A 26,068-nucleotide genomic window follows, 5' to 3' on the forward strand; every position below is an offset into this window, starting at 1 on the left:
CCACCAAGCGCGACCTGCCGGTTCGGTTAACACTGCTGTGCCCGTCGATATTGTACCTATGTATGTTAAACTTCTTTCGCACCGTACGTAGCCAACCGTGCTAATCGGAGGTGCGGTTGAAGGTCAACAAACTAAACACAAAAATATCAGTTCTCAACAAATGACTTTGTCAATGTAGATGATTAAAAAGTGCAGAGATCCCAGCGGCTTCCTAACATCGGACGGAAGAACGTTCCAGACGGCCGCCGAAGCGCATCTAAAAGCGCCACGGCGACGATGCGGTGACCGCCGCCTTTGTTCGATGGCTGAGCCAGGAGCCGCTGCTTACGAGGATGACCACCGAAGTTCGCGTGATGACGGCCCATATTACTGGGTGGACAGAGACGCGGCGGGGGACGTTTTGAAGACCCGTGCATTGTTTTTTACTGCCGTGCAAGAAGATTCAATGGGCGGCCCCCAGTGTACTACCCACGACACTACGGTAGCTGTCCTTGCGCGTGTTTGCGTTGTTTTATATCCCCGTACGGTCCACGTTCACAGTGAACACGCCTGCGACCCAGCAATTCCAGAAGCAGGCTTGGCATTTCTTGCCACCACTACCCAACATAGGCGGGGGTGCCGATCATCTTGACTGCTCACCACCAGCGGTGCTGCCACGGTGGTGAAAATAGTCACCACGCTGGACTTGCAACCCAGAGGTCGCCGGTTCGATCTCCCCGCCTCGTGGCAGAAGCGATGAAATCACCGCAAAAGAAGTTGCTCGATGGATTGCAGCACCGTGAGAGATGGACAGATGGATTAGGTAGATCTATCTGTGGTAGATTAGTAGCTATATTTGTGGTTAGCGCGCCACACTATGAACCTGGCAAGCTGAGTTCGATTCCTGGCCTACGGCGAACATCAGTCGTGGGTGATATCCGAACCATGCATTGACCAACGCTGTGCAGTATGCTGAGAAGAAAATCCCCGTAATCGACACGCCTTGGAAGTGTCTTCGTCGAGCAGTGGATAGATCGTGGCGGGTGATGTCGGCGGCGATGGGCGTCTAACTCCGACAGGCATGCACCACTGCTCGTAATACCAACAACAGAGAGGGCCTTTTTGTGGCTGCCTGCACCTATAAAAGTCTGGCTCAAGCTCCCTTCGTCTTTCCCACCCCCCGCCCTCCTCTGTCTCGCAGTGTACCGCACGTATTTTCCTACAGCTTCTCCAGCAGCTGAAACCGAAGATTACTTAAACAGACGCCGCCGTTCCCCCTGGGGGGAATCGGTGAAATTAATTCGTGCCCTGTGCACATACTTTATCCCCCCCCCACCAACGTACCCCGTCCACTTGCGTTCATTTCAACCAAGCATGGAAACGCTCTTTGAACCGCAACCCCACTGCTATTGGGTGAGCAAAATTTGCAGTGGTGGGAGTGGGGGGGGGAATCTGAAAAGAGGTGGCGGTGGATGGGGGGAGGGGGCCTTTAGCGGACACCATAAAAGCATCTGTCCCAGCGCCGGACCGCTCCGTTACTCCGCCAGTCGTCGTTGTCGGTGATGGTCGCGCCACTTTTCAGCTCTTTGACTGCGCACAGGACGATCTTTCAGTCGCCGTGGGGCTTCTACCCCCCCACCCCCCCCAGGTTACTTTATTTTTGTGTAACGACCAGGCAACCCCCCCCCCTCCTATCCATAGTACCAATCTTAAAGTGAATTCCATCAAGTGTTTTTTTTTCAGCCCCCTTTCCTTAACACAAAAAGGATTATAGCCTTCAAATCGTTTACGCACACACATACATATAGTATCTATCTATTTATCGATCATTGAACCGATCACAGCAACGATCCATCGGACCAGATCCGTCGCACTCCATCTGAAAAGAAAAGAGGAGAGAAGAAGGAGACCCCCCCGAGCAGAATGGGGCCACCGGCGTGGCCAGCGGTGGCGGCACTTTCGCTGCTCTGCGTGCTGGCTGGGGCCACGTCCAAGCAGTCAGGTACGGAGGGGCGGTGACGGAGGTGGCGGTGGTGGTGGCGGTGGTGGTGGCGGTGGTGTTGGTGGCGGTGGTGGTGGCGGTGGTGTTGGTGGCGGTGGTGGTGGCGGTGGTGTTGGTGGCGGTGGTGGTGGCGGCGGTGGTGGCGGTGGTGGCGGTGGTGGTGTTGGTGGTGGTGGCGGTGGTGGTAGCGGCGGTGGTGGTGGCGGCGGTGGTGGAGGTGGCGGCGGTGGCGGCGATGGTGGTGGCGGTGGTGGTGGCGGCGGTGGTGGTAGTGGCGGTAGTGGTGGCGATGATGGCGGTGGCGGCGGCGGTGGTGGCGGTGGTGGTGGTGGCGGTGGTGGCGGTGGTGGTGGTGGCGGTGGTGGTGGTGGTGGCGGTGGTGGTGGCGGTGGTGGCGGTGGTGGTGGTGGCGGTGGTGGCGGCGGTGGCGGCGGTGGCGGTGGTGGTGGTGGCGGTGGCGGTGGTGGCGGTGGTGGTGGTGGTGGCGGTTGCGAGCACGGCTCACGAGGCCGCGGTGCCCAGCGGCCCTTGCACGCAAAGCCTCTCGATTAGCACGGTTGGGCTACGCACGACGCGAAATAAATTCGACACACGTACACGTGCACGCGCGCGTACACGCACACGCGCGCGCACCTACACACGTGCAGCCTCCGGTTTAACGCGGGGAAGTTACCCGAACCCGAGGAAGCGAACTTTACCGGCACGGGCGAGCGTTTTGGCCATTCGCGTCGGGTGCTTACAAAATCCACAAAGACCACCCCCCCCCTCCTCGATGCGCTCCTATCCATTTTTATTTTCCGCGTACTAAGTTCCGTTGTGTTCACCTGGGGTCGGGGCCCATTTTGAGCTAATGATGAGCTCCGTTTGTAACGGTGACCCCCGGGGAGAGGTGCGGGGAGGAGGGGTAACAGGAGGGAGGATGCAGGAAAGTGGAACGTTGAGAGTCCAGAAAATACAACGGCGGCGAGGAGAATTGTGAAAAGGAAAATCCACCACGACCACCACCACCACCGCAGCAACAGCACCTGGGGACTGACGAATGTTGGTGCTGTACTCGGCGATGCGCGCTTCGTTGCATTTTAATACGTTGGCTTTCGCGACCAATATTCGCCCGTTAATGCTGGTTGATGTAATTACCAGCGAAACGTCGTACTACTCACATTGTAAACGTTGTGGAGTTACTCTCCAACACACCGGTGGGCTGAAGTAGTAAACTAATTGGCGATTTTTTTTCTTGTTTGCGTGACAAATCCCTTGCTAATTGGCTGTGTCGGGTGGTGGAGGGTTACGACACATTTATACGTGCGCTTTGTTGCACACACATGCACACACACACGCACACAAAGATAAAGATCCCCCGTATAGCCTTAACAGACTGTAGGGGCAAGTGCTGTTAGCGAGCACCTATGAAGGCCAGAACGGTACACGAGGGGGTGAGTGGCCAGCACCACGCCAGACCGCCTTTGTCTTCCCAGTGGCGATGTTTACACACCGCACTAGGTACTCATTTCAGGCTGAGTCGACCTAGGGAATGCCCAGGACCGGTTCAGATAATCGTCACTGGTGTTGGCCGTGAGCGGGAATCGAACCCGGGTCACCAGGTTCATAGCGCAGCGCGCTAACCGCTACACTACCGCTCCCCACATGCACACGCACACACACGCACACACACACACACATGCGCGCACACACACGCTCACGCACACACACGCACACACACGCGCGCACACGCACACAACAACAACAACAACCGCCATTCGCCACTAAGTGGCGGTGACGTCACCACGACGCTTGTGCCAGGCCATGTGCACCTTGAGGCCACGTGAAGTGTCGAACGCCCGCTGGCAGGAGGTCACGGGGCAGACCCAGGTGCCACGGGTCGACTGACCGAGATGACCGAGATGACTGGCTGATGCACCACCTGTGCCCCCTACTGTGCCAACTTGCTGTGCTTTAGCCACCCGGCGCTCCGCTCGTTGTTGTGAGCGTCGCTCCTCCGCCCTCCGTTGTTGTTGGAGGGCGACTGCCTCCAACTGCCCAGTAGCGTCCTTCACGAGCCTCCTCCACTGAGGCCGATCTTGACACCGCTGGTACCAGTCATCGGCAAGTCCACTCAGCTCCACGTCCTCCTGTACCACATCACTCCATCTCTTCTCTAGCCCGTGCCGCGCCCGTTTAGCCCCCTCGATCCGGCCGAACAAAAGCTGTTTAGGCATGCGGTGGCTGGGCATGCGGGCTACATGACCCAGCCAACGCAGCCTTGCCTGCCGGAGGAGCTCACTGATGGGACTTTGCCCAGATCTTTCAAGGACTTGTGAGCTCCTCACACAATCCAGCCTGGTCAAACCCAGGATGGATCGTAGGCAGGCCAGCCTAAATGTTTCCAACCGGCGAAGATGCTCCACTAGGGGGGTCCACGTTTCGCAAGCGTAGAGAAGGGAGGGAATGACCGTGGCCGAGAAGACCTGAAGCTTCGTGCGGAGCGACAGACCAGGTAGCTTCCACACAGCGTTACGCAACCGATGAAAAGATATTGCCGCTCGACTGATTCGGAGTGAGACCTCTGCTGATAAACTGGAGCTGGTCATGAGCACACTGCCCAGGTATGGGAAACTCTCTACTCTCTCCACAACTGCCCCATCACCGATTGGGAGTTGTGGGGGCGGAGTGCCCGATGGTACAAAATACCCAGGCAGGTGCTTAGTTTTGGTGGGGCTGATGGTAAGGCCCCACCTCTTAGTGGCACACTCCAGCCTCAGCAGCAGCGTCTCCAACTCCTCTTCTGAATGAGCAGCTATTACCAAATCATCGGCATACATAACGTGGTTGACCAATAGGGAGCCATCCCTTGATCGCACCCGGGCGTCGATCAGCCTCCCATTATATCTGTACCAAATGGTAATTCCCCCGGTACAGCTATTGAAGGCTTCACGAACTACGCAGTCGAAATAGATGTTAAATAATGTGGGAGCCAGAGGACATCCCTGTCGCACCCCAAGGTGTACAGGGAAAGGCTCCGACTCCCGGCCACGTAGTTTTACCCGGGCCCGCTCACCATCATGAAGGTCCTTAATGATCGTGAGCAGAGGGTCAGGGACTCCGAAAGCACGAAGAACAACCCAGAGCCCAGTCCTACTGATGGTATCATAGGCCTTGACCAGGTCAATAAAGCAGAGATGTAGGTCTTTTTGGAATTCCCTACACCTCTGCTGTAGCAGACGGACAGAAAATATGGCATCTGTGCAGGACCGCCCTTTCCTGAAACCACATTGGGGCTCCGCAAGCCTCTCCTCAGCATGCCTAGCAAGGCGATGTTGAATAATCCTTGCCAGGACCTTACCCGGCACACTGAGGAGTGAGATGCCCCTGTAGTTGTTACAGTCTGTGCGGTCCCCCTTCTTAAAGAGGGGGACCACCAGGGCATCCTTCCAGTCCTGCGGAACCCGTCCAGTGGTCCAGACTGTTGTTATGATGTCATATAGGGCAGTCTGTGCACAAACGCCACCCTCCCTCAGCATTTCGCCTGGGAGATCATCTCTGCCCGGTGCCTTCCCTGGTCTCAGACTCCGGATCGCCCTCAGTACTTCCTCAACAGCCGGTACCTCAGCCAGCCACTCACAGGGGGTGACCTCTTCCAATATTTGAGGCACCGCAGCCTCAGCAGGGTTATCCCCACTTTGTGCCATGATGTTTTCCTGGCTGAGAGATTTTCCCTCCCCCAGGACCTCACAGAAATGCTCAGCAAATCTGCAAACCTGTTCCTGGGGGTCGGAGATTGGATCACCGTTTTTTCCTCTAATGATGGTAATAGGTGTGGCGCTGCAGGTTACTTTTTTGATGGAGTTAAATAGTGATTTGTGATCGCGGGCCACTGAGGCAGACTCCATCTCCTCAGCAACCCGCGACCACCACCCATCCTTACAGCGCCTTACGGCTCTCCGAACCTCCGAGCGAAGGCTGCGGTAAACCTCCTCATTCTCTGACGTGGGATGCTGTAGGCGATGAGAGTGGGCCTGTCGCTTTTTCTCAATTAACCTGAACACCTCCTCCGTCAGCCAGGGTTCCCGGGGAGGTCTGGACCGCGTACCCAAAGCAGCCATTGCAGCTGCATGAGTCACAGTCTTAAACCTCGCCCATTTACCCTCGACATCAGGTGGAGTGGGGGACGATGCCAACCCCAGCTGCAAGCGATGATGAAATTCTCGCTTGCAACTTTCATCAGCTAACTTAGACCAGGCCACTTTTGGTTGGAATGGGATCCTGGGTGTACACCCACCACCGGAGTGGAAGAATGGCAGGCGCATCTTACAGATGACTAGTCGATGGTCAGAGGGCAGATCAGCTCCACGGTAGGTCCTGGTGTCAAGGACACGCACACACGCACGCACGCACACACACGCCCACATACGCACGCACGCATACACGCACACACACACGCACACACACACACGCGCACACACACGCACACACACGCGCACACACGCACACACGCACGCACACACACACGCACACACACGCACATACACACACACGCGCACACACGCACGCACACACACGCACACACATGCACACACACACGCGCATGTGCACACACACACGCACACACACACACACGCGCACACACGCACACACACGCACACACACACGCGCACACACACACGCGCACACACACACGCACACACATGCGCACACACACACGCACACACACACACGCGCGCACACACGCACACACACACGCACACACGCACACACGCACACACACACGCGCGCGCACACACAGACACGCACACACGCACACACGCGCACACGCACGCACACACACGCAAGTGCACACGCACCCACACGCGCGCGCGTGCCAAATCCGCTCCTGCGCGCCGCTCTTCCCCCGCGCAAGTGAAGGTAGTGGGTTTGTTGTTTTGTCTTACCATTCTCGTCAGCGTAGAGGCTATATCGCCTACTCTTAAACACTAAGCCAGATGTCTTCGAAGAGGTAGGAGTATACCCACGCTTGACCCCACTCTACACGACCTTGCGATCAACGAACTCCATAATTTTTCGATTTAAAGCTTTCATGACTGCAGGGATTCATCTTCTTGGTTCTTTCGGTAAAGTCACGTAGAAGGGAACCCATTTATCTTGGTGGGTGGACTGAGACCGAAGGATTGAAGAAGCTTGTCTCTCGTTTCAACTGGTGCGACGGGAGATGGAGCCGGCAACCTCTGGTCCAGTGTGGTAACCATTCAGAAGTTCCCAAGGGTATTTCCCTCCGAGTAAAGCCCGTTCAGCTAAGGAGCTCTATTTACACGCTTTCATTTAACTCACTCTGTTGTTGTCGTTGTATCCTCAAATCTTGTAACTCAATTTGAACCCACTTCCCAATGTGGTATCGACTGCAAACGTGGTATACTTATGTCATACTGATGACAATACTACATTCTATCATTAAAAATAAAATAAAAATATTTTAAACATAATTTTGTATATGTTATGTTTCGGTTTGGGTCTAATTGTCCATGGTCCCTTACGTTATGGCAAGCTTCGGGGCCACTTCCTGGAGTTGTGGAGTTCTGCCATGACTATAGTACATTTCATAAAGTCATAAAAACGTGTTAAAAAAGTTTTTTTTTTTTAAATAATACTTATTCAAAGGCAACTCGACCCGGCAGACATCAAAGCATTCCACATTCACAAATTACACCAACAAAAATTGCTTAATCATAGCAATTGCTGTAAAATTACATTCTCGCTTAAGCTTTTGTGACTTTAATAGCGTCAGTTTAAACGAGGACAGAGATGATTCCAGTACAGCACTGCTGCCATAGTAATGTGGAATTTGCACAGTTGGTTCGGGGCCACCAGTAGATGTGATCGCCACCACGGAAAAATCAACAGAGACGCGTCGCCGAGGCGATCGGACACTGAATATTGGCAATGTAGACGGCGGATTCGTTTTGCCAAAGCAATATTCACCGTTGCCTGAATTGGGCCCTTTTGAGTTTGTTGTGTTGATTTTCTCATGCAGACATCTGTTGCCATAGTTACATTAGAAAATAGTATTTTTTATGCGTATGTTTAATTAAGTTTATATTTGGACGGTGCTGTGGTGACGTGGATGGCACACTGAGGCTTGCAATCCAGAGGTCACCGATTCAATCTCCCGGCGCGGGGCATTTTAAACGACGATGCAAATTTCTTTCAACTCCTCCTGCCTCGGTCCACAAAGCAGTTAATATAAAACTATCTTTACTACCCGGCTTCGCATGGGACTTGGATTCACCACGCCCGGCCGCCTTTGTCTCCCCAGTGCCGATGTTCACACACCACACCAATTACTCGTTTGAGGCTGAGTCGACCTAGGGGAGGCCCAGGAGCGGTTAAAATAATCGTCTCGGGTAGTGGCCGTGAGCGGGAATCGAATTCGGGTCGCCGGGTTCGTAGCGCAGCGCCCTAACCACTACACTACAATGCGTTACACTTCCACATGCGCGGGTCACGTGACAGATTTGAACCCCCCCCCCCCCCCCCAATAAAAAAACACAACATTTTATTTTAATAATTTTTGCATGGTGTACAGTCTGGAAAGTACCCACATGGCAAATTTCAAGTTTGTTGCATGTCGGGAAGTACGCTAAACATTTTGAACAGACACACATAATCACAACTTTGCCTTTTATATATATGGAGATGGGACGACGAGTGTGGCGGTGTAAAGCTGTGGGTACTCCGACCTCCTCCACGACGTCTGGTAAGCGAGCGAGTCGGCCAAATCACCCGCTGGAGGGGGCCTCTCCAGAGCTCCCTCGAGTGGAGGCCTCTTCAAGGAGCGGTACTGTCATAGAGAAATGTCAGGGCTGCAACATTTCCTGCAACTCCCTTCCCGTGCGTGTGGAGGCGGTGCCATACCCTGGTTCGCCGGGAGATGGCAGTACAGCGAGCGTATGGACTCCACCTGTTCCATCCGTGTGGGATAGAGTGTTTCCTCCTCGCACACGCTCCGGTTTCCTGCCACACGTAATTGGCTGATAGCACCTTAATATGTAGAGTACCGCAGATCTTGGACAATTGCTCACCGTGTAGCTGCTGCTTTGTCTGCGATTCCTCCTCTTGCTTCTGAGTCGTTCTCTGTCTTTGTTGATGTTTTGCCGCCTTGCCCAAGCTTGCATTTTAGTGTTGCAAAATCGACAGGAATTTACGTACTTATGATATTTGTATTCATATACTTTATTTATATTTATTTTTCGTCAACCTGCTTACCTTTTCTCCATTTAGCACTCCTATCGATGTTGTTGTTATTGTTGTATCATTTGTAGTTGCAACTTGCTGACCCGTCCCGATTGGACATCTTTGAGAAGGACAAAATAGCTTCATAGCTCATCGGACTCCTTCGTTCGAAAGAAATCATTGCGATGAAGACTCTCACACTTGTCCATGAGAGCGAGCGAGCGAAAGGCGCCGACTCGCTCGCACCTCCGATTAGCGCGGTTTAGCTTATGTACAGTGCGAAAGAAGTTCAGCTTACTTACGTACGTACACACACACAACGGCGTGCGGCGACGACGCCGACAGCTGATGCCTGCACGAGTAACGATATTGTCGAGCGTCACGCGTGTGCGCATGGGTGTCGCACGTGGCCATTGCAGTCTCCTTATGTCGTATGGTATTTGTTTCTTAATGATCGTCATAAATGAATGCAAAGGCTCCTCATCCAGTCCAACGATGCGGTTGACGCGGTGTGGAGTTCAGCAATACCGCCAGGATGTGCATGGATGGAGCATTCGTCGGCAATGTGCTCGACGGTTTGGACTTCTCCACAGCCGCAGTTGGGCGATTCTTTGATCTTCCATCTATGGAACGTGCACGCGCATCCGCCGTGCCGCGTTCGAGCGCGGTTCAGCGCGGCCCACAGTCATCGCGGAAGAGAGAATCCCAAAACTTCCGTCGTCGGATCGCGAGTGACGTTTTTTGTTTTTGCCACGTCGCAGTGCTGGACGTGTTCTCCCTGGCCGACGGCAAGGCGGGCGAGGTGGCGGCCGACACGTTCCTGCGGGAGATGCGAGCGAAGGACGACGTCTACCTCCTCACCAACCTCAAGCTGTGGACGGCTACCAACGGCATGCTGGTGAGCGTCACGGGCAAGGACAACGCCAAGCTGCTCGAGGTCGTCCTCCTGGGCAAGGGCAACAAGGGTGAGGTCGTCGCACAGTTCGCGGTCACGGACGCGGTAGAAAGAACCTCCTACCCCCCCCCCCCCCTGCCGCCAACCCACCCACGTAATTGTCTTTGGGGGCCGTCCATAAATGACGTCACGCACCTGGGGGGGGGGGGTCAGACATTTGTGACGATGTGTGACGAAGGGGGGGGGGGGTGGTTTGAGAAATGTGACGTCACATCAAAATGCGCAACTTTAAATAAATATAGGCAACACGTTCTACTTAATTATATAGACTTTTAATACATGTTTCCTCCTACAACATCATAGTGCAGCGCCACATTAAATACGCACTACAATGACACTAGTTCAAAGCGATTTGAAGCATGTTTTATATATTTTTGGGGGGGGGGCAGAGTTTTGTGACGTCATATTTGAGGGGGCGGTCTGACTTTTTGTGACGTCGTGTGATTAGGGGGGGGGGTCAAAAATCGTCCAAAATCGCGTGACGTCATTTATGGATGGCCCCTTGCCCCACACCTCCAATTAATCGATTAATTGGAGGTGCGGGGGGAGGGGGACAACAAACTGAACACAAGAAAGCAGATCTGGAGTAATGAGCGCTCAATCTAGATGATTTAAAACGTTGCATTTCTCCCAATGGCTTCCCAATATCAAATAGAAGAGCGTTCCAGACGGCCGCAGAAGTGCACCTGAAAGATTTATTCTGTGTTTAGTTTGTTATCCTTCCCCACACCTACATACATACATACGTACATGCCCACCCGTCTTATCCGCGGTGATTTGGGGGGGGTGGAGGGGGGACTCAATATCGCGGATCCTGTTATTCGCGAATTGTCCATCTTGCCCACTGGAAAAATGTCAGAGTTATGCATTGTTGGTAAAATATCAGATAGCTGGAAGCAATAAGGCCCGTGGATAAGAGTTTTTGCAGAGCCCACAGTCATCGCGGATAATAGGAGTCGCTGCTAATAGGGCCACGGATAAGGGTTTTCCTGCAATCTCTATCTGTTCCATCTTAATGGGATGTAGTATTGCCCCCCCCCCCCCCACACACGCATCTGCTTTCTGTGGGTGCTCCGCTTTTGCCCGACACGTATAAACACTCATTAACCAGATGAAAACCTCCTCTTGGCGCTGGCTCGCCGCCCGGCTGCCTTCCCCGCTTGCCTGTGGTGCCTCTGGGCATTACACATTGCAAAGCCTTGAGTGAGATGCAATCTGCATGAATCATGCTATACGGCAGTGTTCTTCTGGGGCCAATGGCGACCCTGGTGGCATTTAGTGCGGCCCTTGACGTGCAGCCCCCCGACAATACACAAAGAGTGAAGAGAACACACATCATCATCGTCGTCATCGTGCTGCTGTCAAACCCATTGTGTGGCGGTCCGCACACTGACGATGTCTTATCGGCGAAAGTAACATTCCTCCCACCTCTGAACATCGAAGACCACAGCGCTATGCTGTATACGACTACAACATTCGTATCATATGGCCCACGCTTTGGGGTTCGTATCGAATCTTAACGCTCCCATCCCTCTGTCGGTCTGTCCGTCCGCGTGTCCATGGGGGCCCCACCCTGGCAGTCCTCATGCGCTACATCAAGGCGGACCGGAGGCAGCACCTGGTGACTCTGAACAACGCGGCGCTGAGCGACGGCAAGACGCACTCGGTGATGCTGCGGATGAGCGGCCTGCAGGGCGCCGCTGCCAACGTGCAGCTCTACGTGGACTGCGCCCTCGTCGACTCGGCCAAGGAGGTGCCGCCGCCCCTGGCCGGCCTGACCTTCGAGACGGGCAGCGCCGAGATGCGCACGGGCCAGCGGACCCTCTTCCGCACCCAGGTGAGTTAGGCGGCGTCGGTGTTTTGGGGCGGGAAGGGAGGTGGCGCGGGTTGTTCGTGGCGTGAGGTGGAGCCGGGTGGGCCAGAGGCCGGTGGCCGAAGCCCCCTTTTTTGGGGTGATGTTCACGTTGAATTTTGGTTGACCTTTGGTGCTCAGATGACTCCCACTCCAGGGGCCGCACCCCTTCGCATCGCAGCAGCGGTCGGCGTCGGCATCGGCCATTGTCGGGAACGTTCTGTAAAGCTCACGAAGCATCAACGTTAGTGGCTGCGTGATGGCCTTTTGGGTTGCTATAGGGGTGGCGCGGAAACCAAAACGTGCAGCACTTTATCCGAGGCCCACCGTGAAGACCGCGCCTGTGCCTTGCCCAATGTGCCTGCCACCCCCCCCCCCTCCCGAGCTGGCTGAAGGTACGTGGGCCTCGTGCGTCGGAGATTGTACGATTGTATTTTCGTAAACACGACATATAACAACGATAACAACAACAGCGACATCCTTCGCGATCATTCAGCTCTTTGTGCACGACCTGGACGTGGTCGTCGTACGGTCGCTTATGTCGCCTCAGCATTTTAGAGGCGGAGGTGGGACGGCGATGAATGAGTTGACGGTCAAAGACCCGAAGCTGTGTCCATCTTGTTGTTGTCGTACGGCTGCTGATGTAGACGCAGAGCAACGACTACAATTTCACATTGAGGTCGGTCACGCCAGCATGACAACCGAGTCAGGAGCAGTAGCGGAGTAGCGCATCATCGACATCATCATCATCATCATTGTCGTCACTTTGATGTCGCCTTCGTAATTTGTGGATCTGGGCATTGCGTCGTTTCACGTCGTCACGGTCTGTTCTTGATGACCGCAGTCGCACTACTACCACTGGAAAGTTTTTTAATTTTCCATTTGTGCATCATCAGGTATCCGCATCTACTTCCATGGTCCGTGTAGTGGATGATGCGGCTTGGGGTGGACTGTGAGCTTCGTGGAAGATCAAACCCAGGGGGGATCTCCTGCGTTGGGTCTTTCACAACGAGGCGGTGTTTGCGAGTTTTTTTTAACTCCATTCAGCTTTCCAAGCTTCGTCGGGGATTGATCTCGAAATTGTTTTAAGGTTTTGGGCAAGGGTCCAAAAGGGTCCTGGCGTGACTTCCAGCGACCACGAGGTCCTGATGAATGGGAAAGGCGACTGTTGTCACCTCGAGGGGTTGCAGCGTCGCAGTAAATGGGTGGGTGGGTGGGGCTTAGAGAGATTTGAGTGACGACGGCACGGGCAGCCAGAGTGTTGGGGTCGACTCGAGCGTTGTGTCCGTACTTAAACGCCAGGGCACAGCGTCCGCTCCTGCTTAGCCACCCGACCTGGCCACACCGCTTCCACAGCCACCATGGGTGGCCCTCGCGAGGAGGGAGGGTTCGACGTCCAGGCCGATGCACACCTGTCCATTTGTGAATGGAAAATTAAAGACAAGCCACGGTATAGTGCTATTGTGGACGTGCAAGCCAGAGATGCAAAGAGACTCGTATAGATACGTGGAGGCCCACAGAGATACATAGAGACAAGCTACAATGAAAACCACGGACCATATAGTCAACCAAAGCAGTGTGCGCTCCTGCAATGGAGGAGGCATGGCAAAAGGACACGAACTCTCTCCCTAAGCCCTGTTGTGGCAAACAGACCTCTACATGGGCATTTAGGTCCTGCCATATGCCAGAATAGAATATCCGGGCTGGCGAGGTCTGTGATGTGGCGCTATCATGCCCGGCAGGCTGAATGAGTGGTATTTAAGCAGCTCCTGTCATAGCTGTCAACCCCTTACCTTATTGCAGGCTAATTGAGACCTTATTAGTCACCCCGTGTCCCTTATAAGTCTCAACGTTCATCCTACAAAGTCCCATCTCAAGGGAGAAACACAAAGCAAAAAATCTATTATTTGCCCGTATTGAAACGGCTGTACGCCGTATGGACCTGAAAACTCAATTTCCCTGCACAGGAATACGGAGTAAACCGTGTGGGTTGACACGGTATGTGTCCTATGGTTAAGGAAGACGAAGAACAAAATTGTGGCTGTAGAGAAAGGCCTCTGGGCTTGTTCTGCTGCTGTTGTTGTTCTTGGTAACAGCAGTGCAGGAGTCATCCAACGCATCATAAAGTAAACGAATTCGACAACGCGAAGCTAACACAACGGTAAAATCTGTAGTGAAATAAGTAATATGATTTAACAAAAAAATTGCGAAGTCTAACCAAGTCAATAAAACTTGATTGTATACAGCACCATTCACACAAGGCCTCACACAGAAGTTTTCATAAAATAACCCCAACCCTCAACACACCCTTAAAAAATAAAACTGAATAAAACTACACGTAATGGGTGAAGGAAATGTAAGAGGCACATTAAATTGCTCTATTGTATTATTAGTACACTGACGTCATGCCTTGAAAGCTGTACACGGGCCCATTTTTTGTTATGTAAACTTGTTCCAGATATTGGTCCCACTTCTTTGATGTCAAACGTTTATACTCTCTGGTCCAGGAACTTTCCCGTTAAAAAGAAAATAGAACATCTCCACTGAGATTGCTCTCAGTAACAAAGTACGCGTTACACAAGGGGAGCTATTCACAGCGACATGAGAAGATCCTTTGCTAAATATTGGTTCATCTTCTTGGTTCTTTCGGTAAAGTCAGCCTCCCACTGCTGCTGACAAAACGCAGCCACTTATCTCTGAATGGCAGCAATACAACATTATTCATTGCCAGGAACTAAAAACATGTTTAGTTATTTTTTTTACGCAGCTATGTTATTTTATCAGGGGCATTTAGATCTTAGGGTTAGGGTAGTCCAATCGGGCAAGTTTACGAAACTTTTTTATGAAGTACCATGAGTAAAATATGAATGAATGTTAGACACAAAATCTGTAAACATTGTCATTATTTCTGAATCAACCTGCATTTGTATCACAGCCCCACGGATCGCCCGGAGGAACATCGTAGACCACACTCTAAGAACTACAGTGTGCCGCGAATTGTCAACCAGGAGCAGTTTTAGAAAGTGATCTGGGATCTAAACGATGAGATAGGGATGCGGTCGAGAACACTTTGTAAAACTGAACTTGATCATGAAAAGCAACATAGCAATGTGCCTGAAGGAGAACAAACAATCAGTGTGGTATTATTGCCTGCTGTGATATCACACACGCGGACACCGATAATGGAAATACAGTATAATACAATTAGAAAAAGGTTAAAGGAAGTGTGCAGAGGTGCATGCTTTAAATTACACTGAGATGTAGGTTGAGAAACACGTGGAATGATGTCCGTGTACACGTAGGTACATGTACGAACGTGTACACTTATCTTTGAACGTGTACAGTTCGTACATGTACGTCATCGGAACGGAATTGAAAGAAAAAAAATAACTTTATCGGGTCAGAAGACGTACCGAGGCTCCTACAAGGAAATGTGGGAGGGCGTGTGGCACCGGTTTGGTGCCAGCTATCATAGAGTGTGGTCGTGCCCCTACAGTTATCTACGCTGAGTACAATGTCTTTAAAAAAAACGGTGCGATATCTCTCTAAATTAAATTAACGCTAACCGCTTGCACGTTCCGAGATTCAGAGGTGAACAAGACAACCCAGCCTGCAACTTGCAGACCTCTTGGAACGAGAAGGGTTAAAAGGGTTGATGACTGGCTGTCACCGCTTAACCACCACCAGTCACCATCCCTTTAGGAGGGAGCATGTCTGGAAGATGGACCGTGGTAGATGGTGATGGCTTGGTGAGGCCTTCATCCAACAGTGCATAGGTCATGATTATTGATGATGTCGAGAACCCTCTAAGTCAAGTCTCTTTTGCAGGGAAAACGTGGAGCGCAGATGCAAAAAAAAGTATGTTACAAAAAATATATTTAATTCCAGAAAATGACCGCAACAAAATTGCAAATGTAATCAAAAGCAACACAGGAATTTGTCAGAACAAATGCCATTACCAAAATAATGCGTAATATTCGTAACATAATTTCGCTTACATGTATATGAGCGTTGTATTTTGAACATATATCTCAATAATAACTTGGAATTAAGTTGCGTACCTTTTTAAAATGCAATGTGTATGGAGCATCTGTTGTGTTTGTGAGCATGTTTGGTTTCGCAAAAATATTCACGTTTTTCTTAGCCAATGAAGGGAAAAATTTGTAAATGCATTTTCCACAATTTTTTTTATCACAATAGTACCGTTCGTATAATATCACGAGACGCAGTCTGCATTCGCATCTCTCAAAGAGCAGCGCCACCCTTCGTTTTAGAGAAGGGCCCACGGAAGCGGGTATCACAGAGCTACCACTGAGATCGCTTCGAGTGACCACACTAGGGCCGTGGCACTCTTCCACCAACCCGACCGTGCACAGCAGCGGTCGTCGCATAATGGTCAAATTGCCAGCTCAGCGAGGCTGTGATGCCCGAGCCAACTTGGCCACCGGATAAAAAAAACCGTGAAATCTCCATACAGTCGTTAAATTTGAGCAAGGCCGCCATCCGTACAAAAATTTTCTGTCTCTTGTTGGGCGATCCGTTGGCGCCTCTCTGCGTCTCAAGGCTGTGGCTGCTCATCTATTAGCAGGGCTCGCTGAACGACCTGCGCTGGATTATGGGAGGATCCCTCGCCAAAGTGGGGCTCATGCAGGAGTGCGAGTTCCAGGACGATGACTCGGCACGCAACATCGGTAAGGAGCCCGCGATGACCCCACGTTGGCACGCGTGTACACGGGCGTATGACGACGACGACGATGATGATGTCGTCTCAAACGAACGACCACACCAATGTGTTGCCCGGTTGTACCGCGTGCTGTTAAAGAAACCAAACGTTCAGGAACGTGCCAAACAACACGCGGTACCGACTGAATGCACATCGGAGCGACGAGGGCGAAACGGCGAAAGCCTACGCAGTGAACGATTTCACAGCCAATACTCTTGCTGATTATATTGATCAATTATGGCATAGCTATCGGGTGTCCAGGCTGTGGCAATTTCACCAGGGCCGCAGCGGCCAGAAGGGTCCCCAGTCACTGGGCTATGATGAGAGGGGGAACATTGCATAGGGGGCCCTAATTTCGTTCCTTGCACCAGGGCCCATACCAAACCACACTACGCCACCGCATATACAGACCAGGCTATGCACGCATGAAGCACACACACTCAGGTGTACCACGTGTAAAACAATGAGACGCTCCTTAAAGTAAGACGCACACATCTGGTCATACACGCACGCGCAAAGACAAAGATCCCCCGTATAACCTTAACAGACTTTTGGAGGCAAGTGCTGTTAACGGGCACCCTATGAAGGCTGGCACGGCACACGACGTGGTGGCTAGGACTACATCGATACACACCGCGTGACAATAAATGACACAGTTCGCAACCAGGTGAAAAGCACTAACAATCGAGCACGTGCTGTGAAATGACAGAGCCTGAGTTAACCGTTTTCTGTTTGATCTTTTACAGTGAATGGAGACACTGGAGCCATGGGTAAGGGGTACTCTTTTTGCAACGTGTTCTTTATTTACTACAGCCTCATCATCACCAACCACCACGATCTGGCTTCAGGGCACTCCCTTGGTCGATCATCTCTCTTGAGTGCCCGTGGTAGTGCCGTCCGTCACAACGCAGCCACACACAACACCGATGAAAGCTGGAGGTGAACAAGCAGGGCCGGATTTACGGTTCTTGTAGGCCCTAGGCACTTCTGTTTCGTAGGCCTTCAACGGTAACTTTCTACAGTTGCTGCTGCTGCCCCACGTTAGCACCGCCGCGGTCATTCCACTTGTTTCACGCGGCACTTTGTCCAACCGCTGGACAGATGACCTTACTGATACGTTCATTATTTAGTCTGTGACCTCATTGATGGAAGCGTGCCCTCTGCCGCAGATTTAATGATCAACCCTGTGCCTACCGTTGCTATATAAATATATTTATTCAAGAAGATATCTTGGTTACATTTTTTAAATCATACGTCCACGCTCAACTAACGTTGGCTGTAATTGGCCACGGTCCCTTACGTTATGGCAAGCTTCGGGGCCACTTCCTGGAGATAAGGAGTTCTGCCATTACTAGTACATTTAATAAAAGCGTGTTTAAAAAAAAGTTTTTTTTATATTACTTATTAAATGGAGGCCACGGATTGTGCCACGGAGCTTTTAGCGGTAAACAAGGTACCGTATTTACCGGGTAATACTTTGCGCTACCTTTACCCTACCGGGTAATTCTTCCGAGCGACCTTTACCCTACCCTTTACCTTACCCCTTGGCATGTCGACACCTTTACCCTTTACCTTTACCCTTTTACCCGGTAAAAACGGTAAATTATCTTCCCTTAAATTTTGATTTAAAGCTTTCGTGACTGCAGGGATTCATATTCTTGGTTCTTTCGGTAAAGTCACGTAGAAGGGAACTAATAAAATAATATAAATATAAAACAATAAAAATTCTCACGACGTTTCGACTGCAACACAAGCAATCATCATCAGGTGTGAAATCCACAGCAAGAAAATGACCTTGCCGAGGCCTAGTCGAGTGCCAGCCAGGTGACTTTTCGCCAACCTGCCCCCTCCCACCTTGCAGGAGACGTGTCCCGGCTGATGTTGCAGCAGATGACGCTGTTCACCGACGTCTTGAGAGAGCTCAGGGATGACATCCGGCAGCAGGTAAGCACCACGCGCGCGCATCATTTATCCACTTGTTTATCCATAGCCTCTCTTTAGTTATGAACGCACCACCGCCGAGGAAAGGCCTCATCCCCCCCCCCTCCCCAATCTCTTCCACTCTTCATGGTCTCTTGCCACCTCCATCCAATGCGCTCCTCCAAAATCGTGTACCGCATGTACGCGCGTCTGTTGAATTTCTTTCGCACAGCACGTAGCCGACCGTGCTCTTCGGAGGTGCGGGGAAGGACGCCAACACCAAACAACCTCGTTTCGCCGGCTCATTTTCTTCCTCTCTTTCTCTTCCCTCCATCGACCTCCATTCTGCTTGTTAATCTCGCCCGAATGTCATCTGACGTTCGAGCGAGATGCCCTGCCCAGCTCCGTCAAGAATTCTTATTACACTTTGTGAAATCGCATCTGTTGTCCCTGGCTTTCATTCTGAAAGTATTACTTTGTATCGGTGCCCCTGCTCATATGTTCAAAATCCTCCTTTCTAATGCTCTTTGACGAACTTCTGACTTTATTACTTCTTCTTTATTTAGGGGCCAGGTTGTATGGCACCGTAGGCCATTACTGGTCAGACACAATATTCTATCCGTGTCCTTTTCTAACACTGGGAGTTATAAAGGCACTGCTGAATGCTCGAGCGATGTCCCAGTCAAACAGCCTGGGGTACATATCCACATGATTTGAGCTGTTCGTTTCTTGCATACAAATGATTTTTTGTGTTATTTTACCTGTTACTGTCACGTGACAAACATCAGTACTAGAGAAACTCGAGTACTTTCCATACACACACACACACGTGTCTGTCTTTTATGTGTGTGTATATGGACAGCAGTTATGGGGGGGCGGCAATATAGTTAGTGTGCTGCGCAACGAACCCGGCGATCCGGGTTCGATTCCCGCTCACGACCAATAACAAGGGCGAATGTTCGAACCGGTCCTAAACCTCCCCCAATGTCGACTCATCCTCAAATGAGACGCTGGTGCAGTTTATAAACATCAACATTGTGGAGACAAAAGCTGCTGGGCATGGCGTTGGCCACTCACCCCCTCGTGTGCTGAGCCCTGCCTTCTTAGGTGTTCGCTAACCACACCTGACCCAACAATCTGTTAAAGGCTATCCAAGGGATCTTTGTATTTGTTTGTGGAATAATGGCGCAGCGGTTAGCCCAGTGCACTATGAACCGTTGTGTTATAGAACTGGGAGAGATGATGACAGCTTGGAATGATAATGGCTGACGATGATGATGATGATGATGTTGACCCAGGCATATTTTATATTCGTGATTTTGTACGCTCTCTTTTCAGGTGAAAGAAACATCGATGCTCCGAAACGCGGTTCTGGAGTGCCAAGCCTGTGGTACGAGCGTGTCTGTATAAACATCCCCCCTTGCGCCGTGGCGAGATTAGCTAAAGACAAAGCCACAGAGGCTCCCCCCCGCTCAACCGAGCTCCAAGGCGGCGTTCATCACCGTTGGTGGCCCTTGAGCCAGCGGTGGAAATTTCCACATCACTAGGGCAGGAACCAGCCTCCTCCCGCTTGTGGGGCAGGTGGACAGAGCCGATGCATCAATGTGTTCAGCCCCCAATTGGAGAGCGTCAATAACAAAACACACGCGAAAAGGGGTGAACTAAACTTGGGGCACGCGTGGCATCACTGCCGTTGCTGGATCGTCTCGATCGAGAGTTGTCGTGCCACAATCGGGAGATCCGAATGGATACTACGTCTCGTGATACGATACTAACAAATACGATTGCGATAACATTTGGGAAAAATACATTGCAAAGTATTTCTTCCTTGATCGGCTGATAAAAACGTGCACATTTAAAAAACCAAACATGCTCACAAACACGGCAGGTGTTCCATAGACATTGCATTTGAAAAGGGATGCAACTCAATGCCAACTTATCAGACGGACAGGGCAGACAGGGCTATGGCACAATAGCCCTGTAACACAACAGCTCACGTTGCATTATAGCCCCTCTCTTGGAAAGCGTTAAAAGGGCGGCCTGCGTTTGGGCCACGCGGCGTCACACCGCTCCGGACGACTCCCCCCCCACCACCCCCCCCCCCCCCCCCCCAGGCTTTGACGACGGCCCCCGCGTGCTGCCCCCCAAGAAGCCGGGCTGCGACCCCAACCCGTGCTCCGTGGGCGTCGAGTGCAAGGAGACGGCCGAGGGGTTCGAGTGCGGCCAGTGCCCCGACGGCTTCATCGGCAACGGGACGCACTGCGACGACATCGACGAGGTGAGGCGGGGCTCGTGCCTGGGGGCCCACCGCAGTAGGAGGGCCCGGTGGGTCTGCACTCGCCGGATGAAGCGGACCTCCGCGGAGGTGGTCGCATCGAGCCTGGGTTCCGGGCCGCGATTACGCACACCGCCGTCGGGGAGTGTTCGCGCTCGCACGGCCGGCTACACGTGGCGCGAGAAGAGGAATAGAGGAACGAGGCAATCGCGCGGAGAGGGCGGCCGGAGACGATGGGAGAGAGGAGGGAGACGACATCGGCGATGGGGTGGAGACCGAGAGAAGGGAAGAGAAGCGTGGCAACAGATTGTTCACACTGGAGGAATTCGATAAGCTTTGAAGCTATTTTTCAGTAAGCGCACGTCAGAAAGTTATAAACGATGCAAAGTGTAGGAGGGGTAAGCAAATCGCTACAAACATTTATGGAATAGCATCGCGTATCCACATTCCTTATTCACTTGCATCGCAGTGACCCTGTGCGCTGCAGAGGCTCCACCTTTTAGGGCCCACAGGTGATGGTCTTTTCCACCGTCCCTAAAAGTCATCGGGGAAAGCGTTGGAAGCCTTGGAGACCCACAGGTTAAAAGCGTAGGTCCCGTGGCCCCACGCAAAATGGAAGGATTTGTCACGCACGAAAATTGCGTGACACGATATCCTGCGTCTTCCGAACGATGGCAGCAGCGGGATGAGATCACAGAGTTCAGAGGCCGCTACTTGGACACGAGTAACTGTGGAACGGAAAGAATGCAAGATAATGTGTGAGGCCTATGGGATTGCACATAGCAACATAGCCCCCGACTGCGAAACTACTGCAGATGGTGTGCAACGTAGGGCCTTCCTCCGTGATAGAATTGCGCTTCAAGAATAGCGCGAATACGAAATGTACCGTGTCATTTATTTTTATCGTGAGAGGTGGTGGTTGCTTGGGGGGGGCGCATGATCCAGAGGTTTATTGACCGTGGCTGATAATGATCCATGTATGTATGTTGAACTTATTTCGCACTGTACGTAATCAACTGTGCTAATCGGAGGTGGCTTCCTAATATCGGAAGAGCATTCCAGACGGCCGCAGAAGCGCATCTGAAAGCGCGCAATGCGGTGACCGTCTTTGTTCAATGGCCAGTCAAAAGCTGCTGCTGCGTGGATGACCGGGAGTTGGCGTAATGATAGTTTGTGGTTCTTGACGAGATCAGAAAATAAATTGCGATTCGTTTGTGGCGAGCACTTTGTGTGTACTGAGCGATGACGACGTTCGCGATAACATCCGTCGTCCGTGTCGACCCGCTGTGTGCGATGACCAGTGCAAGGTGTCGAACCCGTGCTTCCGAGGCTCCCGATGCCTCAACTCGGCGCCCGGCTTCATGTGCGAGCCGTGCCCGCCCGGCTTCACGGGCGAACTCGTGCAGGGCATCGGCCTGCAGCAGGCCACCGCCAGGAAGCAGGTGAGCGGGGCGGCATCACCGCGGTTGTCGACCCCGGCCCGGGGTGGGGCCTGCGAGCTTTTTGGGGTCCCCAGTGCGCAGGCTGCGGCGTAGACACCGTGCAGGAGAAGCGTGGAATGCGAGCGGGGAACGTCAGCGCCACGTCACGGCGAGGAAACACACTCATAAGCAACGTGAAACACGTGCCTTACTATCATGAAACACGCCGGTACACAACATGAAACGAATGCCTTTTATGAGCTTTTAATTTAATTATGTATATATATATACGCAAAGCCACATGTACACCTGTTGGTGAGGCGTAATGGTTTAGCACACCGGACTTGCAATCCAGAAGTCGCCAGTCTGGTCTCCCAGGCGTTGCAGATGAAACAATGGAAGAGCAGGTTTCCCAAATCCCCCCAACCCTATCCTTGCCCATCCAGCAACAAAAACAGGTACAGCAGTCAACAACCAGATCACGTGTGGTGGGGTAAAGTGTGGGTACCGTACTCCCACCTCTTTTCGTTTTGCGTGTTTAGTTTGTTGTCCTGCCCCCCGCACCTCCGATTCGCACGGTTGGCTACGCACGGTACAGACAGACATACATGAAGACGTCTTGCTAGCGTGGAAGAGTAGGCCAATGTACCCTCTAGTTGGGCCCTCGAGTCCCCCCCCCCACTTGGTGGAAGCCCTTACAGGCTGCCCCTTTTGACCTAATATCTGTGGACGTAATAGGGCAGCTTTGATTATAATGAATTAGAGACCACATGGGCGCGCAGCTTGAGAAACGCGCTTCCAGATGCAAACGGCGCCCAATTTTTCCGAGGTCTCAATGTTGGACAATGCTTTGTTACCCGCTGCTGCAGGTGTGCAGCGACATTAACGAGTGTGAAGACGGGAAGGACGGCGGCTGCACGGCTCACTCCGTCTGCATCAACTCCGTGGTAAGTGGTCACCCCTCTCCAGCGCCGCGGTGGCTAGGAGATGTTAACGACCTCGCCTGGTCTACAGGAGGTCGTGGGTTCAATCACGACCCTGACGCCTGCTGCTGCTGCGGTGTCTCTCTCTCCCCGTGGCGGTTTTTCCCTCCACGTTTATAATTATCAACATCACGTGTTTAAGTTTCCACATGATAAGCCACTCTGTTGAGCTATCATTTGCGATCAGGTCACGTCTGAAAAAGAGCTCTGTGGCTCAGTGGGCCTTACCTGGTAAAATAAAAAATAGTTTAGTTAGTTGATCGCACGGTCGTGTAATGTGGGGTAAAGCGTGGGTGCTTCCACCTCTTCGAAGACTTCTGGCCACTGTGGAAGACTAGGAAATATTACCCTCTACACTGACGAGAATGGTGGTAAAATAAAAAAACACAGTCGAGTAGTTTTAGTTTATAGTTTACGTGTGCGGTCCGGCGACGCGCGGCCGCACCGCGTGCCTCTCGGCACTGTGAGCCGTGAAACCCTTTCGATGGCGATCTGCGCGCCTCCATCGCCCAGGGCTCGTTCCGGTGTGGACCGTGCAAGGACGGCTACGTGGGGAACCAGACGGTGGGATGCAAGCCCACGCGGGCCTGCCCCAACGGCATCAAGAACCCCTGCAACATCAACGCCCACTGCATCGTGGAGCGCGACGGGGAGATCACCTGCGTGGTACCACCTGCTGCCCGACCAGTGCCGGATTAAGCTAGTGCGGGGCCTGTAGCAAATGTTATAAAGGGGCCCTAAATAAAAAAAAAACCGTAAATATTAAAACACACATTTTTAACTTGCATAGTAAAGTAATTGTATTTTTTCATTGGCTACACAGCCAGATAATACGACAAATCGCTAACCTTAAACACCCAGTCGTTCATAAAAGCTGAAGGCGGTATAGTACTATAGTAATAAAGCACGTGCAGAATCACAGAACCGGAATTGATAGCTTGAAAGCATTTAGCGCGGGGCCCTTGAAAGTGCGGGGCCCGTAGCATCTGTAGCTACTTTTGCTACCAGGATCATCCGCCACTGTGCCTGACCCACAGCGTCCACCGCAGCGCCACGAACCCTTGGGCCGTTTTATCCAATAGGCCACAGGAGGCACCGTGCCTCGGGCTTGCGAAAACTGAAGGGCCTACGGGAAAAAAAACATTTGACCATGTTTTTTTTTTGCATGATTATAAATGTAAGCAAGATGTCATCTTGCATAAACATATTTTCTATAGCAATGATAGGCACAGTGCATATATACAAAGAGGCAGAGTCATGCCAATGACAATCGGTTGTTGTTTTGATAATGTGAGAGAAATTAACTTTTCGCTATTTGTTTTCATTGAAAAATTAGCAAGATCTTCTTCAAATGGTGTTTTTCGCACAATCTCATTCGCAATAGAGAGTAGTAACATAGGGAATCAGTGCCAACTGTAGGAAGTTATCACTGAAGGCCTACGAAACAGAAGTGCCTATGGCCTACAAGAACCTTCATCTGGCCCTGCCACGACCGCCCTCATCTATGACCTCGGGATTCCGAGTCTCGTGCGTTTCGTTTAACGCTCCCCCGTCTCCCGCAGTGCAACGTGGGCTGGGCGGGCGACGGCTTCATGTGCGGCCCGGACACGGACATCGACGGAGTTCCTGATGAAAGACTCCAGTGCAGGGACGTCAACTGCAGGAAGGTGAGGTTCAGCCGACGACCCCTTTCACTCCCGCCCCCTCCGTGTTCCTTCACCGTCCCCTCTCACCTCGCGTCTCTGCGTGCCGACGGTGTGTCCCAAGCATTCCGCTGAGGCTGGCGGCACTTTGTTGGTGGCATGAGCGCTCCGTGCGGGACGAGGTGCCCACGCGCCGTCCTGTATGTCACAGCGCGCTCTGTCCGCTCGGCCTCAAACGAGTACCTGGCATGGTGTGTAAACATCGCCGCTGTGGTTTTTGGCCAACCACCCCCTCGTGCACCGTGCAGGCCTTCATAGGCGCTGCTCGCTAACAGCAACAGTCTGTTCAGGCTATACGGGGGCGGGGGGGATCTTTGTCTTTGTGATGTGTTTGTACGTAGCAGCTTCTCCCCGTCTGCTCTTGCAGGACAACTGCAAATTCACTCCCAACTCTGGGCAAGAGGATGTGGACAATGACGGGATTGGGGATCAGTGCGACGAAGACGCCGATGGAGATGGCATTTTCAACTTGGAGGTTCGGGTCCTTCTCTTTGTAACAAATCGCCGTGAGGTTGGCGGAGAAGGTCGCCAAGGATGTTATGAATGAGACGTGGGGGTCCAGGTTTGCAACAAACAAAATGCAGCTAATGTACACAGAGCTCTTGTCTGCTGTGGCAGAAGATGTTCCATCATGGTTGGCCAACAACCACCACCTCTAACATTTCCATACACCACCATCATTACCACCATCACAATCACACTACCAACACGCCATCATTACCACCATCACCAACGCCACTACCACCAACACAACCAAGACCACCTCCCCAACACCACCATCGCGACCAGTCACCACAACCATCCTACCGTCACCAACGTCAACTATAACCACACTATCACATCGCCGACGCGTCGGCTTAACAAGCGTCCCGTCCGTTGCTCTACGTGGGCCCCCTAAGAGTTTGGGGCAATGCAGGGAGTACCTAGCGCAATGGGCAAAACCAAAACCAAACCGACCGTGAAGAGTTTCCACTTGCGGCGTGAGACTCACGTCGTCGCCGGGGACTCCTGTCTTGTCGTCCCGCCCGCGCGCG

At 52.2% G+C, this 26,068-nt stretch overlaps 1 protein-coding gene across 3 annotated transcripts in view; it reads left to right on the forward strand.

Moving 5' to 3' along the window:
* Positions 1-1,507: 1,507 nt before the first annotated feature.
* LOC144945921 (cartilage oligomeric matrix protein-like) overlaps positions 1,508-26,068 on the forward strand; it is a 45,273-nt gene continuing 20,712 nt past the window's right edge. Inside the window, exons 1-14 of one of the 3 annotated variants that reach the window (XM_078874563.1) lie at positions 1,508-1,981; positions 9,964-10,167; positions 11,738-11,994; positions 15,838-15,867; positions 16,595-16,700; positions 17,479-17,502; positions 18,594-18,676; positions 19,991-20,042; positions 20,767-20,930; positions 22,229-22,369; positions 23,218-23,295; positions 23,845-23,997; positions 24,894-24,998; positions 25,402-25,509. In XM_078874563.1, coding sequence (XP_078730689.1) covers positions 1,903-1,981; positions 9,964-10,167; positions 11,738-11,994; positions 15,838-15,867; positions 16,595-16,700; positions 17,479-17,502; positions 18,594-18,676; positions 19,991-20,042; positions 20,767-20,930; positions 22,229-22,369; positions 23,218-23,295; positions 23,845-23,997; positions 24,894-24,998; positions 25,402-25,509 — 1,584 coding nt within the window. In that variant the 5' untranslated portion in view covers positions 1,508-1,902. The remainder of the gene's footprint in view (positions 1,982-9,963; positions 10,168-11,737; positions 11,995-15,837; positions 15,868-16,594; positions 16,701-17,478; positions 17,503-18,593; positions 18,677-19,990; positions 20,043-20,766; positions 20,931-22,228; positions 22,370-23,217; positions 23,296-23,844; positions 23,998-24,893; positions 24,999-25,401; positions 25,510-26,068) is intronic. The other 2 variants (XM_078874564.1, XM_078874565.1) reach the window with 2 other exon arrangements.

The sequence above is a fragment of the Lampetra fluviatilis genome, chromosome 39 (genome assembly GCF_964198595.1).
Source record: "Lampetra fluviatilis chromosome 39, kcLamFluv1.1, whole genome shotgun sequence".
NCBI classification, from domain to species: domain Eukaryota; kingdom Metazoa; phylum Chordata; class Hyperoartia; order Petromyzontiformes; family Petromyzontidae; genus Lampetra; species Lampetra fluviatilis.